The sequence below is a fragment of the Mastigoproctus giganteus genome, chromosome 4, assembly GCF_048544385.1.
Source record: "Mastigoproctus giganteus isolate SK-2022 chromosome 4, ASM4854438v1, whole genome shotgun sequence".
NCBI classification, from domain to species: domain Eukaryota; kingdom Metazoa; phylum Arthropoda; class Arachnida; order Uropygi; family Thelyphonidae; genus Mastigoproctus; species Mastigoproctus giganteus.
The window spans coordinates 30,635,482-30,651,544 of record NC_143578.1 but is presented as its reverse complement, the minus strand read 5'-3'; the positions used below and the strand labels follow the sequence as shown (position 1 = coordinate 30,651,544).

The following is a 16,063-nucleotide window of genomic DNA, read 5'->3' as shown; positions in this document are numbered from 1 at the left end:
CTCACCCATCAATAGCCCGTTGGTCTAGGGGTATGATTCTCGCTTTGGGTGCGAGAGGTCCCGGGTTCAAATCCCGGACGGGCCCAGGACTTTTCATTTTATATATATTTTTTTATTTTATTCTGTTTTTGTATAGATTAATAGAGTCGTAATAATCCTCGGTGGATACTGGACTCACTGTCAGTAGTTGTTGCCAAACCTCAACCAAATAGGATACACTGAAAGTACTCTTGTTAGGAGGGCTAGAACTGTGATATAAGTAAAATGAAAATCTCACCGATCAATGGCCCGTTGGTCTAGGGGTATGATTCTCGCTTTGGGTGCGAGAGGTCCCGGGTCCAAATCCCGGACGGGCCCAGGACTTTTCATTTTATATACATATATATTTTTTATTCTGTTTTTGTATAGATTAATAGAGTCGTAATAATCCTCGGTGGATACTGGACTCACTGTCAGTAGTTGTCGCCAAACTTCAACCAAATAGAATTCACTGAAAGTACTCTTGTTATTAGGGCTAGAACTGTGATATAAGTAAAATGAAAATCTCACCCATCAATAGCCCGTTGGTCTAGGGGTATGATTCTCGCTTTGGGTGCGAGAGGTCCCGGGTTCAAATCCCGGACGGGCCCAGGACTTTTCATTTTATATATATTTTTTTATTTTATTCTGTTTTTGTATAGATTAATAGAGTCGTAATAATCCTCGGTGGATACTGGACTCACTGTCAGTAGTTGTTGCCAAACCTCAACCAAATAGGATACACTGAAAGTACTCTTGTTAGGAGGGCTAGAACTGTGATATAAATAAAATGAAAATCTTACCGATCAATGGCCCGTTGGTCTAGGGGTATGATTCTCGCTTTGGGTGCGAGAGGTCCCGGGTTCAAATCCCGGACGGGCCCAGGACTTTTCATTTTATATACATATATATTTTTTTATTCTGTTTTTGTATAGATTAACAGAGTCGTAATAATCCTCGGTGGATACTGGACTCACTGTCAGTAGTTGTCGCCAAACTTCAACCAAATAGAATTCACTGAAAGTACTCTTGTTATTAGGGCTAGAACTGTGATATAAGTAAAATGAAAATCTCACCCATCAATGGCCCGTTGGTCTAGGGGTATGATTCTCGCTTTGGGTGCGCGAGGTCCCGGGTTCAAATTCCGGACGGGCTCAGGACTTTTCATTTTATATATATATTTTTATTTTATTGTTTTTGTATAGATTAATAGAGTCGTAATAATCCTCGGTGGATACTGGACTCACTGTCAGTAGTTGTCACCAAACTTCAACCAAATAGAATACACTGAAAGTACTCTTGTTAGGAGGGCTAGAACTGTGATATAAGTAAAATGAAAATCTCACCGATCAATGGCCCGTTGGTCTAGGGGTATGATTCTCGCTTTGGGTGCGAGAGGTCCCGGGTTCAAATCCCGGACGGGCCCAGGACTTTTCATTTTATATACATATATATTTTTTTATTCTGTTTTTGTATAGATTAATAGAGTCGTAATAATCCTCGGTGGATACTGGACTCACTGTCAATAGTTGTCGCCAAACCTCAACCAAATAGAATACACTGAAAGTACGCTTGTTAGGAGGGCTAGAACTGTGATATAAGTAAAATGAAAATCTCACCCATCAATGGCCCGTTGGTCTAGGGGTATGATTCTCGCTTTGGGTGCGAGAGGTCCCGGGTTCAAATCCCCGACGGGCCCAGGACTTTTCATTTTATATACATATATATTTTTTTATTCTGTTTTTGTATAGATTAATAGAGTCGTAATAATCCTCGGTGGATACTGGACTCACTGTCAGTAGTTGTTGCCAAACCTCAACCAAATAGAATACACTGAAAGTACTCTTGTTAGGAGGGCTAGAACTGTGATATAAGTAAAATGAAAATCTCACCGATCAATGGCCCGTTGGTCTAGGGGTATGATTCTCGCTTTGGGTGCGAGAGGTCCCGGGTCCAAATCCCGGACGGGCCCAGGACTTTTCATTTTATATACATATATATTTTTTATTCTGTTTTTGTATAGATTAATAGAGTCGTAATAATCCTCGGTGGATACTGGACTCACTGTCAGTAGTTGTCGCCAAATCTCAACCAAATAGAATACACTGAAAGTACTCTTGTTAGGAGGGCTAGAACTGTGATATAAGTAAAATGAAAATCTCACCCATCAATGGCCTGTTGGTCTAGGGGTATGATTCTCGCTTTGGGTGCGAGAGGTCCCGGGTTCAAATCCCGGACGGGCCCAGGACTTTTCATTTTATATACATATATATTTTTTTATTCTGTTTTTGTATAGATTAACAGAGTCGTAATAATCCTCGGTGGATACTGGACTCACTGTCAGTAGTTGTCGCCAAACTTCAACCAAATAGAATTCACTGAAAGTACTCTTGTTATTAGGGCTAGAACTGTGATATAAGTAAAATGAAAATCTCACCCATCAATGGCCCGTTGGTCTAGGGGTATGATTCTCGCTTTGGGTGCGCGAGGTCCCGGGTTCAAATTCCGGACGGGCCCAGGACTTTTCATTTTATATATATATTTTTATTTTATTGTTTTTGTATAGATTAATAGAGTCGTAATAATCCTCGGTGGATACTGGACTCACTGTCAGTAGTTGTCGCCAAACTTCAACCTCATAAAATACACTGAAAGTACTCTTGTTAGGAGGGCTAGAACTGTGATATAAGTAAAATGAAAATCTCACCGATCTATGGCCCGTTGGTCTAGGGGTATGATTCTCGCTTTGGGTGCGAGAGGTCCCGGGTTCAAATCCCGGGCGGGCCCAGGACTTTTCAATTTATATATATATATTTTTATTTTATTCTGTTTTTGTATAGATTAATAGAGTCGTAATAATCCTCGGTGGATACTGGACTCACTGTCAGTAGTTGTCGCCAAACCTCAACCAAATAGAATACACTGAAAGTACTCTTGTTAGGAGGGCTAGAACTGTGATATAAGTAAAATGAAAATCTCACCGATCAATGGCCCGTTGGTCTAGGGGTATGATTCTCGCTTTGGGTGCGCGAGGTCCCGGGTTCAAATCCCGGACGGGCCCAGGACTTTTCATTTTATATATATTTTTTTATTTTATTGTTTTTGTATAGATTAATAGAGTCGTAATAATCCTCGGTGGATACTGGACTTACTGTCAGTAGTTGTCGCCAAACCTCAACCAAATAGAATACACTGAAAGTACTCTTGTTAGGAGGGCTAGAACTGTAAGACTTCTACTTCTAATTTTCCAAATATTATAATTTATCCTAACCGATTGAGGTAAGGAGAATTATGATATTCAGAAAAGAAATATATACAAATTTTACCATGGAAAATCAGTGGGTGAAAGGAGGTTGGCAGTTTAATTTTCAGGAGCTCATAATATAGTTTTAAAGTGTGCATATTATCAGGGCAAGCAAATCTAGAAGGACATATGCTGTTGTTGGATTTTAGGTGTATCAGTGACACGAAGGCCATATTGCTTTATATATACTGCCTGTAAATTGCTTGTGTTCCTTTTTGGATGAAAAACCCGAGTTTCTGGGAGAAAAAGCCATGCTACCCACGCCTGACACTACCTTGTGAAAAAGTCCCATAAAATTTCCCCATAAAAAATGCCACCTTGTGAAAAAGTCCCATAAAAATGCTTCACGTCATTGATGGGACTCGAACTCATGTCTATTCCACCGGGTGTGAGGAGGACAGCAATTTTATCAACTGTGCTACCCATGAGGGCGGGAGGACCTAGAAGTGACCCGACAGGATTTGAGTCACGTGAAGAAATGAAATGGAGAGCAGTGTTTAATTGGCTGCACGGGTAGCACAATGGTATCGTCACCGTCCTCCCCACGCCGGGTGGAAAAGGCCCGGGTTCGAATCCTGACGCGAGGAACTTTAATGGGCTTTTTTCACTCCGTGGCTGAGTTAGTCGGTCTCAGGCGTATATAGCAAGGTTCCCCCCCCGCACAGAAAAAATTGGTAAAGAGTGAAGGTAAAATTAATATTGAGAATAAGTACCAAAAGAAGATAACTTAAAAACAAATGTTGTAGGTAAGGATAACTGGAAAGTAATATTGGACAGAGGTATAAACCCTCGTGGGTTGCACAGTTGGTAGAATCGTCATTCTCCACATATACCGGGTGGAAAAGACCTGAATTCGAATTCCGTCGATGGCGTGAGGATTTCGTATGGGTCTATTTCACAACGTGGCTGAGTTAGTCGGTCTCAGGCTAAGGGAATACGGTTTTTTTCTCTCGGGTTTGCTGGACGAAAAACTTGAGTTTTTCGTCTAGCAAACAGAAAATCGACCTCGGTACAAACGCAATTTACAGATTGTATACGTGAAGCAATATGGCCTTAGTCGCTGATGCTCCTAAAATCCTATTGCAACAACAACAACATTATTAGGATATGTTTCCACGGGCAATTGATGCGCTGTTTTTAATGCTTATGAACTAATTTGCAAAACTCTGTTAATTTTGAATCAAGTTTTTTCAGTCTTTGTGCATTTTTAAGACATAGTAAGACATTAAAAGAACATTTCTTTCTCAACAAGTATAATCCAATATACGACGTGTGGCAATAAAGTTCCCGGACTGGTGCACTAAAAAGAAGATAACGTGAAGGGGTTAAAAAACGATTTTATTTTTTATTCAAAGGAATTGTCACCTGATTGAATGTATTATTGTACCATTATAAAAATTCCTGAAAAGTGTGAGCGAATGTCCAAAAACATTCACCGCTTACATTTTCTTTTATGTCCTTAACATCCTGAAATATCTTTCCTTTGTGAGCAGTTTTCACGTTTGGAAAGAGGAAGCCGTTCGTTGACATTACATCGGGAGAGTAGAGTGGATGGTCGTTCTGTACAATGCCATATTTCGTCAGAAATGTCTTCACAACAAGTGCAGAATGGGCAGAGGCAGTCGTACAAGAACCAGCTACCCTTTCTCTCGAAATTGCGCCCACACTCGGGAAATACGCTTCAATAATCTTTGAAGCACTTGTACGTAGAACGCAGCATTGACTCTCACCCCTTCAGGTACAAATTTCTTGTTAATCACACTCTGTTTGTCAAAAAACCTGATCAGCATCGTCTTGATCCTGAACTTCTGTAAACGAAACGTTTTTGGGCCTTGGTGATGATTTTAAGTCCACTGCATGCTCTGTGGCTTCTGGGCCGTTTAGAAACCCCCACCACTCATCTCCAGTGACAATACAGTTGAGGAAATTAGGACTGTCTTGACAAGTCTGGACGAAGTGTTCGCATGATGACATTCTTCGTTAGTTCTGCTCATCCATGAGGCTGTGTGGCACAAATTTTGCACAGACCTTCCATTTTCCTAAATCTTCATGCAGAATTTGACGAGTCGTCTCCTTGTTCATATCCAGCTCATCAGCCTTCATTCTGAGAGTCAAGCGACGATCTCTTGCCACAATTTCCCTAACTTTTGTAGTTCTCTCATTTCGAGGGGCTAACAGTCACTCGCTTCTTGGGTCATCATGAACATCATAACGTCCGTCTTTGAACCATTTATACCATTCAAACACACTGGTGCGACTTAAGGTTTCACCACCATAAACAGTTTTGAACATTTCATACGTTTCTCTTGCAGATTTTCTTATTTGAAAGCAAAATTTGATATTCGTTCAATACTTCATTGTAAAATCGTGACACGGAACGTTAAAGCTTCAAACGAAATTGGTTGTTACTTGCAACCTGTCAGCTTATCACTACCACCGTCTGTTGGAGGAAATTTGAACTACAACATCCCACTTCCGTTTATTTTTTATTTTCAAACTCATTGAACATGGCCAAAACAGCACCAATCCAGGAACTTTTATAAGGATACCATACCATTTAAAAATTTGAATTTTATGCACTTTTTAAAAAACAATTTACGATATGCTCGAAGTCTGGTTGTTGAGATTTTTTTCGATTCCTTTTCTGATTCAGGTATGGCAAGCTGCAGCTGGACAGATGTTTTTCTCTCTTGGAGTATCTATGGGAGCTCTAATTATGTATAGCAGTTATAATGATTTCAAGAACAATATTTTCAGGTAAGAAATTGTTTGGTAAAGTTTGTTTGTTTGTTTGTTATTAGGAGCATTAGCAACTAAGGCCATATTGCTCCGTGAATATGCGGTGGTCATTCCCTGACCTTTCCGCATCCTCCGTATTTGGTGGTGACGGGCTCGAACCCCGGTCTAATCAAGAAGCGTGTGCTACGCACTGCTGCTCCTTCCCACCTGGCTACGGAGGCGCCATTTGGTAAAGTAAATATACACTTAAATGCTTATATATATTTACATTATTTATTTATTTTATACATAATATTATTTTACACGTAATACATTACAGTATTTTATACATAATAATTTCATACATTTTTCGGTGATAAAATGTCAGGGAAACGGGAATATATTGTGCAAAAAGGATTGGTGGAATAGGACCAGGGTATGTCTGCCATGGGCAAAGGTTTATGATGTTGTAGAGCAGATATCTTTTAAGGGTGCGAGTTAGGGTTAAATTTCTAGCAATTTCTAGAAACGCAAATTCTTGCATGATTTGCGACTACTAATGCTAATTATTTATTTTATTTTAAATTTCTTTTATAAATTTATAAATGTAAACTAATAAAAATGAAAATTGTTATTTATTATCTAACAGAACTGACGTGATTCTCTGTAAAATAAATATTCTTTCAGGGACGCCATGGTGGTCAGTGTATTGGACACATCTACTAGCATAATATCGGGACTTGTTATCTTCTCTGTACTTGGAGCTATGGCCCACGAGCTTGGTCCTGATGTAGGCGTAGAAGATGTTGTTGCTAGTGGTGAGTGCAGCAACTATTTGACAGTGATTTCAGTTAACCAATTAACATATCAAACACGATTTTACGAATCACAGAAAATGATTCCCGTTTTATAAAAAAAAAAAAAAATAGTATTTAAATTATTTGATTTAATAGGGGACTGGACATTGGAGGGCAAATTTCTAACTTTTATTCTAGCTGTAAGATACTTTCTCCTTCATTTCACGATTTAATCTCTGTATTTTCCATAAAGTTTTTTTCCCAGAAAGTGAAGGGAATAAATTAAATTAGTCAATTAATTATATTAATTAATTTTTATTAATGCATTTTTATTCAGAGAGAGGTGGTGTTACACAAATACACTGCCCTACCATTAATATCGGGACACCCCTCCATGGATGGGGAAACAGGTCCTGTGCATCCATTATTTTTTATTAATGAATTTAATTATTAACATAACAATTGAAATAAAATATTTCTTCATATTATTCTGATTAAGTGACTTTACTTACTGTTAAGGTCCTGGCTTAGCATTTGTAGCCTATCCAGAAGCACTCAGTCGTTTACCCGTTCCTCAGTTATGGTCCGTATTATTCTTCTTCATGCTTTTCATACTGGGACTGGACAGTGAAGTAAGTGTACAACATTGATCCTCAGATGTTGCTGAATACATATGTCAACTGGCATATTTAGTATATATATGATGATTATTTCAGTTTGCCCTGCTGGAAAATGTACTGACTAGTATATGCGATGAGTACCCGAGGCTCAGGAAAAAGAAGATGGTAATGTGTGTAGTGGCCGGGATTTTTTGTTTCTTACTGGGACTACCATGTGCAACTAGAGTAAGTGAAAAAACTATTTTTGTTTTATCAGTATACGTTTGTGTGATCGCAGCTGCCAAATTATATTTTTTGTATTGATACAGAAACTATTTTTGTATTAATATAAAAACTATTTTTAAATTACGAGTGTTTACCACCTAACAGTTTTTAATCATTTTTAATATACTCGACGTTTTCGTATTTGTAATCACTTATAGTATTCAAAACTTATCGTGAATTATATTTATGTCGTTTGTCTCTAAAATTTATAAACTAATTCTTATTAATCAATTTAAATTATTATTTTTAATACTGAGTACTATTAACGTTATTCTGTAAATTGTATATTTAAGACTAACTGCCATTAGAGTGACTTCAGGTTCATTTAATGCTTTTTTAGTCCGATATATTTTTGGAAAGAAAAATTACCTAAATACATATTAAAGGAAGGAGCTTTTGAAATAACCATCACATTTCGATATTCCACTTCTGATAAATTAACTAGCTTTAAAATAAATAAGAAAATATTTAAAACGTAAACAGAAACTCCACTTACTTATATATGCACAATTCCGTCTGCTCAGACCATTATGACTGCAGGCGGAAACGGATGCAAGTGCATACCCTGGTGGCCTGTTATTGCAATACAAATATAAAAACTGTAATTATAAAAACAAATTAAAGAATTTTTTAAAATAATACTTATGAAAGTATGCGGGCGAAGGTTGTGGTCTGTAAGCGTTTCTTTTTTTTTATTTTTATTTTGTTTTAATATGCAGTTTGTTATTTTGGAACATATACATATACAGTATATATTTTTTTCTTGTAATTTTATAATTTTATTTTTCTTGGCTATATCTCACATAGCTTTCTTAATTATTTCAGGGTGGTCAATATGTTTTAGAACTAATGGATAAATACGGAGGTGGGGTTGCTGTTATTTTTATAGCTGTAGCAGAGAGTATTGCCTTAATGTGGTTGTACGGTAAGTATAATGATTTAGGTTTTTTTTGAAAGTTTTCCGTTATTATTTAAAGCGACTAAAATCTTTAATAAGTACTATAGACCGGTAATTTTACAATATACTGATGCCTCATAGCCGCAGTGTCTGAGTTTTCAATGTACATTATGTTTGGTTATGTTTTTATTAAAATAATCTCGATTATATTATAAATGTATACTTAGTGTCCTCGTGGGAAGCACAGTGGTTATAATCACCTTCTTTCCACACTGTAGAAAAGGTCTTTCGAATTCTGCAAAACGCGAGGAACTTTTGAGCCTTCTGCACACTGTGGCTGAGTTATTCGGTCTCAGGCGAGGATTTCAAGGTTTTTCTTCCAGCAAAACAGGCATATCTACCAAAGAACACACGCATTTTACACATTTGTTGTTACTCAATGACATGAAATAATTTTCAACGACAAATTTTTATATAATTCATTGTACTAAAATATGTCTTTCTTCTCTCTTTAATTAAAAACTTAACTTTGCTTTCGGTTATATATAAGAAACCTTTCCTATGCAATATTTTGCTTCATACAGTGTTATACATTTTGTAGGTCTACAGCAATTTTCAGATGATATAACGGTCATGCTTGGAAGAGCCCCTAGCCTATACTGGAAGATCACATGGAAATATACCACCCCCGCAGTACTGAGTGTAAGTTTATGTTGTTTTTAAAAACTTCTTTTATTTCAGCGCAAATGTTCATAACAGAAAGCGTTTAAATCACGTATTTCGTATTTCTTCATTCTATAATGTATTTTCTTTCCAGGAAGAAAATTAAAGAGATTTTTTGTTAAAATACGAGGGCTGTTTTTAAAGTAAAGTAACAGATGTTTTCGTAAAATGGTGAAACATCGTCAACTGGAACTGAAATCCTTGTATTTATTATTATTAATAATATAATTACCCAATTTGAGATCATTTTCTCTCTCCCTGGTTGGCTAGATGCCATATTTCACTTAGCATTGTTTCTGAAGTCGCAATAACCGCGAGAAAGTTCCTCTGGTTGATACAGGATTCGAACTAAGGCTTCTTCCGGAGGTTTGTATTTACAGTTTGCATTTACAAATTGTAAATATAAATAGCTCTGTTGTTAAGTTGGGAGAGAAACATTGCCTGTAATTTACACGCAGTCTTCAATAAACACTATTTGTACGCCATTCTGTTCATAGCTAATTACGGAATATTCCTCTGGAGGGCGCCACATACCAATAAGTTAAATACAGTACTTATATAAAAGCCAGTGTTACTGCATACAGTAATGTGGATGTTGTATGAATGTCTGACGAGATGTACATTACCCTCCAAAAAAGTATTGGGACACACATCGCTTTCACACTGACTCCACTGCCGCTCTCTTCAACAGTCTGTAAGTGTACCTCTTGGGATTCTAAGGCACACCATCCTCCTGGGAAAGCTCTCCACCAACGAACGGTAGCACGCAGTGGTTATAGTCCTTCATTCCTCCTACAAAACTGACCAGTTAATCTATGATGTTGCACGTGTTGGCCTCCACCTCACTCGACGTTCCAGTTCATCTTATAAATGTTCCATGAGGTTCAAACTGAAATCTGCGCCAACCTACCTGATATACTGATCTGAATCACTGGTTTATTCGGGAAGATCCAATGGACTGGGAAAAGAAGGGTGTCCGGATAGTTTTTGGATGGTAATGTATAACCTTGAAGCACTGTACATTAAGTTAGGGGAAACTTTACAGCACCAACAGTTCTGTTTATTCTGTTAATAAAACCAGCAATTCTTTTGCGTCATATGAAAAAAAACTCTATATTTTATTTTACCAATCCTATGTTTCACTGAAGTGACCGAACACTTGCATGTCTCAAAGAACCTTTTATTTTTAAGAAGCCCATAAATTAATAATGTACATTATTAACATCTTAAATGAAAGTTTATTTGTTTATACATTCTTTCTTTCAGTTGGTACTCATTTATTCCCTTGTGAAACACCAACCTCTCCGTTACAATGATTATGACTATCCTGATTGGGCAGATGCAGTTGGTTGGTGCCTTACCATGGTATCTGTACTTCAGATTCCAATATGGGCTGTTATCATGGTGATGAAACAGAGTGGTAACACCTTTAAAGAGGTTAGTATACGTGGAATTTTTCTTGTCAGCCTTTTTTAAATATTTCTTATTTAAAATAACTTAATTTATATTTGTATGTTGTTCTTCCCATAACCTCCTCACCTAGTGAATAACATTTCGCAGGCAGCGCCTAGATCTCGAACAAATTTGTCGAGGACTATATTTTTGTGATACAAAGTTGGAAACATTGGCGACCTTCTTCGTTTTCACCGCTGTTGGGCACAGAAATGTCGTTTAATTTTTACAAATCTGTTTGGGATCAATGTCAAGGATGCGTAGGACATGAGTGCTTTTCTGTTGCGCGTTTTCTATTGTTGGATTACCTGTGTCAGTTAATTGTATTTGGATCTTCTTTTTGCTAAAACAATAATATTAACATAAACTGTTCCAAGGGAAACAAACTTAAAGCATGGAATACAATAACTATTATCAGATGTTCCATATTATACTAGTTAGCGAATAATGCCTTATTCTAGTTTCAAACTTTGTAAATGAAATACATGATCCGGAAATTCAATTTTGAGAAGCGTTCTTAATTACATTCATAAAAACAAAAGGAAATACAATTATTGGAATTAATATTACTGATAATAAAGATAAAACGAAGTTTCTTTTTAACAATGGCCCGTTGGTCTAGGGGTATGATTCTCGCTTTGGGTGCGAGAGGTCCCGGGTTCAAGTCCCGGACGGGCCCTTTTTTTTTATTTATTTTTCTTCCAATTCCTTTTTTGTGTTTATCTTAATAGAGTGATATTAATAAGTATTAGTTATGGGTAATATTAATACTACTGATAATAATTAATATTATTTAATAGTAAAAGGAAACTGCTATTACCAATGGCCCGTTGGTCTGGGGGTATGATTCTCGTTTTGGGTGCGTAGTCCCGAGTTCAAATCCCAGACAGGCCCAGTTTATTTTTAATAATTCTTCGCTTTTCCTTTTTGTGTTTATCTTAATAGAGTGATAAATAATATTAATATCACTTATAATTATAAGAATTAATATTACTTATAATAAAGATAAAACGAAAGGGTTTTGTACTCATGGCCCGTTGGTCTAGGGGTATGATTCTCGCTTTGGGTGCGAGAGGTCCCGGGTTCAAATCCCGGACGGGCCCGGTTTTTTTTTTTTTTTTTTTTCTATTTTCACTATTTCTTCGCTATTCCTTTTTTGTGTTTATATTAATAGAGTGATAAGTAAAATTAATATCAGTTATTATTCAAGGAAGCATGAGGCTTTTTCTGCAACAGCCAAAAAAGATTTCTGAGTTACCCTGAGAGAGAGAAGTAGAAGGGAATCACCAAGGAAATAGAAGAATGATAATATCCAGTTCAGGACCTGGGTGTGCCAAGCCCATTCTCACCAGATGTGAGCCCATGGAGTTTTAAGAATTAATATTACTTATAATAAAGGTAAAACGAAATAGTTTTATATTGGCCCCTTATAACGAAATGGCCCGTTGGTCTAGGGGTATGATTCTCGCTTTGGGTGCGAGAGGTCCTGGGTTCAAATCCCGGACGGGCCCTGTTTATTTTATTTTTACTAATTCTTCGCTGTTCCATTTTGTGTTTATCTTAATAGAATGATAAGTAATATTAATTCTTATGTGATAATTATTAGTGATAAGAATTAATATTACTTATAATCAGTGCTTTTTTTGTAAAAAAAATAGGTTCTGGTACTCATTCTTTGCTATTAGGGAAAAATTGAAAATTAAAAGTCTCTAAAACTTTTTTCCCTGATATTGTTACTTTAGTAGTAATATTTTTGGAATAAAAACAACAAATTTAGTAAATTAACACAGTTTATTAAGCATAAATTTATTATTCAAGTATATAAAAAAATAAGTAAATAAATCGGTCAACTACTTATTGCCGGGAACTCAGGATGAAGGGTACGTAGTCACGAATGGTCGTTAGTGTAGATCTCAAATAGAGAGCTTCAAATAGAGAGAATGAAAAAGTTTCTGGTACCCCGGCTTGGCCTGAAACTGAGGAACTAACGAAAACGTTTTCTGTTTGAGTCTATCCAGTTGTTATGAATGACAAGGATGGGAGAAGCGACTGGCAGGTGAGGGCCATTTTTAATTTTAAACTTATGAACTAATAAACTTTTAAACTAATTAAAAATGCCTCCATTTTTATTTTTAAACTTATATTTTAAAAGTTGAGTTCTTTCCAACGGTTTATAATAAGCTATAGGTTGTCGACATTTTATGTCCCCCCACATTTTACCCCCATTTCTCAGACAAATTTTTGTCAACAACGATCAATATGGCGTTATGTTGGCTCACATGATGTACAAACCCATGGAAAATTTCAAGTTAATAGATTGAGTGGTTCCAGATATACAATGCTGTGACAGACAGACAGACAGACAGACAGACGACCAATGATATTATAAAGGTTCATAGTCTAACGAAGGACCCTAAAAATAATAAGTAAAAATAATTTCATAATAAAAAAGTTTTTGTAGAATATTCCAAATTTTTATTTAGTTTTCATCAGACAGCCTATGCCGACTTCTTTTCTTCCTCTTTGTGTGTCTCTTGCTGAATGAGGTTTCCGAAACTGCCATGAATCGATATATTTTGCTGGATCGAAGTGGGTCAGCGGTGGGCCTAGTAAAACCCCTTGATCTGCTCACTGTTGACCAGCGCGACTTCACCGTATGTGGGACAGGTGGTCGGATAGGTTTACCAGGTACGACTAAGTTGTAAAATGGTAATCCCTTTACCTCTCTTAATTCGTGCAGCAGCACTAACTGGCTAAATTGCCTGAAGGAAAGAAATGCGAACAGTTCTTACCAAATTCCACTGTTAATAAAGTTGCTAATACCATCCCAAAAAAAGCACTGCTTATAATAAAGATAAAACGAAGTGGTTTTATACTAATGGCCCGTTGGTCTAGGGGTATGATTCTCGCTTTGGGTGCGAGAGGTCCGGGTTCAAATCCAGGGCGGGCCCTGTTTTTTATTTTTACTTAATTCTTCGATATTCTTTTTTGTGTTTATCTTAATAGAATAATATTAATAAGCGATATGATAAGTGATAATTATAGGTAATAATACTTATAAATGCGAGAGGTCCCCGGTTAAAATCCCCGACGAGCCCGTTTTTTTATTTTTTTATTTTTTTATTTTTACTAATTCTTCGCTATTCCATTTTGTGGTTATCTTAATAGAGTGATAAGAGAGAGATAGAACAAGGGTAAGAAGTAGAAGGAATCACCAAGGAAAGAGAAGAATGATGGTATCCAACTCAGAACCTGGGTGTGCCAAGCCCATTTTCACCAGATGTGAACCCGTGGAGTTTTAAGAATTAATATTACTTCTAATAAAGGTAAAACGAAATGCATTTCATACTCATGGCCCGTTGGTCTAGGGGTATGATTCTCGCTTTGGGTGCGAGAGGTGCCGGGTTCAAATCCCGGACGGGCCCAGTTTATTTTTAATAATTCTTCACTTTTTCTTTTTGTGTTTATCTTAACAGTGATAAGGAATATTAATATCGCTTATAATTATAAGAATTAATATTACTTATAATAAATATAAAATGAAACGGTTTTACACTAATGGTCTAGGAATATGATTCTCGCTTTAGGTGCGAGAGGACATGGGTTACCCCGAGGGGCCCGTTTTTTTTTTATTTTTACAAATTCTTCGCTATTCTATTTTTGTGTTTATCTTAATAGAGTGATAACTCCTATGTGATAATTATTAGTGATAAGAATTAATATTACTTATAATAAGGATAAAACGAAATTGATTTATGCTAATGCCCGTTGGTATAGGGGTAAATCCCGGGTTCAAATCCCGTTTTTTTTTATTTTCGGACCTGGTTTTTTTATTTTTTATTTTCTTATTTTCATTAATTTTTCGCTATTCTATTTTGTTGTTATCTTAATAGAGTGATAAGTAATATTAATTCTTATCACTTATAGGAATTAATATTACTTATAATAAAGATAAAACGAAGTGGTGAATTTCTAACGGCCCGTTGGTCTAGGGGTATGATTCTCGCTTTGGGTGCGAGAGGTCCCGGGTTCAAATCCCGGACGGGCCCAGTTTTTATTTTTTATTTTTGCTAATTCTTCGCAATTCCTTTTTTGTATTTGTCTTAATAGAATGATATTAATAAGCGAAATTAAAAGTGATAATTATAGGTGGTATTAATATTACTTATAAGTGCGAGAGGTCTTGGGTTCAAATCCCGGTTTTTTTTTTTATTTTCGGGCCTGGTTTTTTTTTTTTTTTTCTTATTTTCACTAATTTTTCGCTATTCCTTTTTTTCGGCTTATCTTAATAGAGTGATAAGTAATATTAATATCACTTATAAAAATTAATATTTACATTTAATAAATATAAAACGAAGTTGTTTTTTTCTAACGACCCTACTAATTATTCGCTATTCCTTTTTGCGTTTATCTTAATAGAGAACAATTCTCGGAAGAGAAAAATTTACACAAAAAACATGACAAATAAATAAAATAGTGCATTGCTGTATTTAATAATCTCGGCGAAAGTGAACCAATAATAAATTATCAATAGAATCCTTATTACAAGAAAGCATCAGTGCTATATTAATAATAAATTTCTGTGACATAAATAATCGGGCCCGCCCTCTTTCCAATAGCGCACGAGTTAGGATCTCCTACCTTTATACTTGTGGTTTCACTTGCTAACCACAGGACCAGGAAAAGCCCCCGTTCGATTAATAATAAAATTATATTACATTTATTTATTTAAAATGAATTTTAAAGATAAATAACTTGATTAATTTTGCTGTATGCTGCGGCTGGCTTACCTATCCCTTGATGCCTAAGGTATTATAGTTGCAACCTAACTTTTTAACATCAGTGTATTGAATATCTATGGCTGGTGTAACTTTGCCTTTCACAACTTCCCCAGATAAATGAATTCAAAGAAATTTATAGGTTTTTTTTTCTTCTTTTCATTAGAAATTCCATCAAGCTTTATTGCCATCTGAAGACTGGGGTCCAGCTGATGAGGAATTGAAGGATGATTGGAAAGCAGGCATAAAAACTATGACAATGGTTGAAACTTCAGAGAATCCCGTTTATAAGCAAGACAGTGATGGAAGTCTGGAAAATCCAGGGTTTTCTGAATTTATTTAAAAAGGACACTAGCTATTTCCTTTTATGGATAATCATAATGCATCCTGAAAGAACAGCGCACACACACAGAACACTAGAAAAAATCTTATTGATAAGCATAGTTACAAATATGGAGAGTTTCGAGGACCGCATATGTAAAAATTGACGA

At 36.1% G+C, this 16,063-nt stretch overlaps 1 protein-coding gene and 4 non-coding genes across 5 annotated transcripts in view; all 5 read left to right on the top strand.

Moving 5' to 3' along the window:
- LOC150086522 (sodium- and chloride-dependent glycine transporter 2-like) overlaps positions 1–16,063 on the top strand; it is a 63,031-nt gene extending 46,968 nt beyond the window's left edge. Inside the window, exons 8-15 of the mRNA XM_090371453.1 lie at positions 5,976–6,079; positions 6,728–6,858; positions 7,357–7,469; positions 7,554–7,682; positions 8,547–8,646; positions 9,221–9,321; positions 10,609–10,779; positions 15,739–16,063. Of these exons, the coding sequence (XP_090227579.1) occupies positions 5,976–6,079; positions 6,728–6,858; positions 7,357–7,469; positions 7,554–7,682; positions 8,547–8,646; positions 9,221–9,321; positions 10,609–10,779; positions 15,739–15,915 (1,026 nt within the window). The 3' untranslated portion in view covers positions 15,916–16,063. The remainder of the gene's footprint in view (positions 1–5,975; positions 6,080–6,727; positions 6,859–7,356; positions 7,470–7,553; positions 7,683–8,546; positions 8,647–9,220; positions 9,322–10,608; positions 10,780–15,738) is intronic.
- On the top strand, positions 830–901 carry TRNAP-UGG (transfer RNA proline (anticodon UGG)). Its single transcript has one exon. It is a non-coding gene; the product is annotated as a tRNA-Pro (tRNA).
- On the top strand, positions 1,373–1,444 carry TRNAP-UGG (transfer RNA proline (anticodon UGG)). The gene has a single exon. It is a non-coding gene; the product is annotated as a tRNA-Pro (tRNA).
- On the top strand, positions 11,826–11,897 carry TRNAP-UGG (transfer RNA proline (anticodon UGG)). The gene has a single exon. It is a non-coding gene; the product is annotated as a tRNA-Pro (tRNA).
- Positions 14,772–14,843, top strand: TRNAP-UGG (transfer RNA proline (anticodon UGG)). The gene has a single exon. It is a non-coding gene; the product is annotated as a tRNA-Pro (tRNA).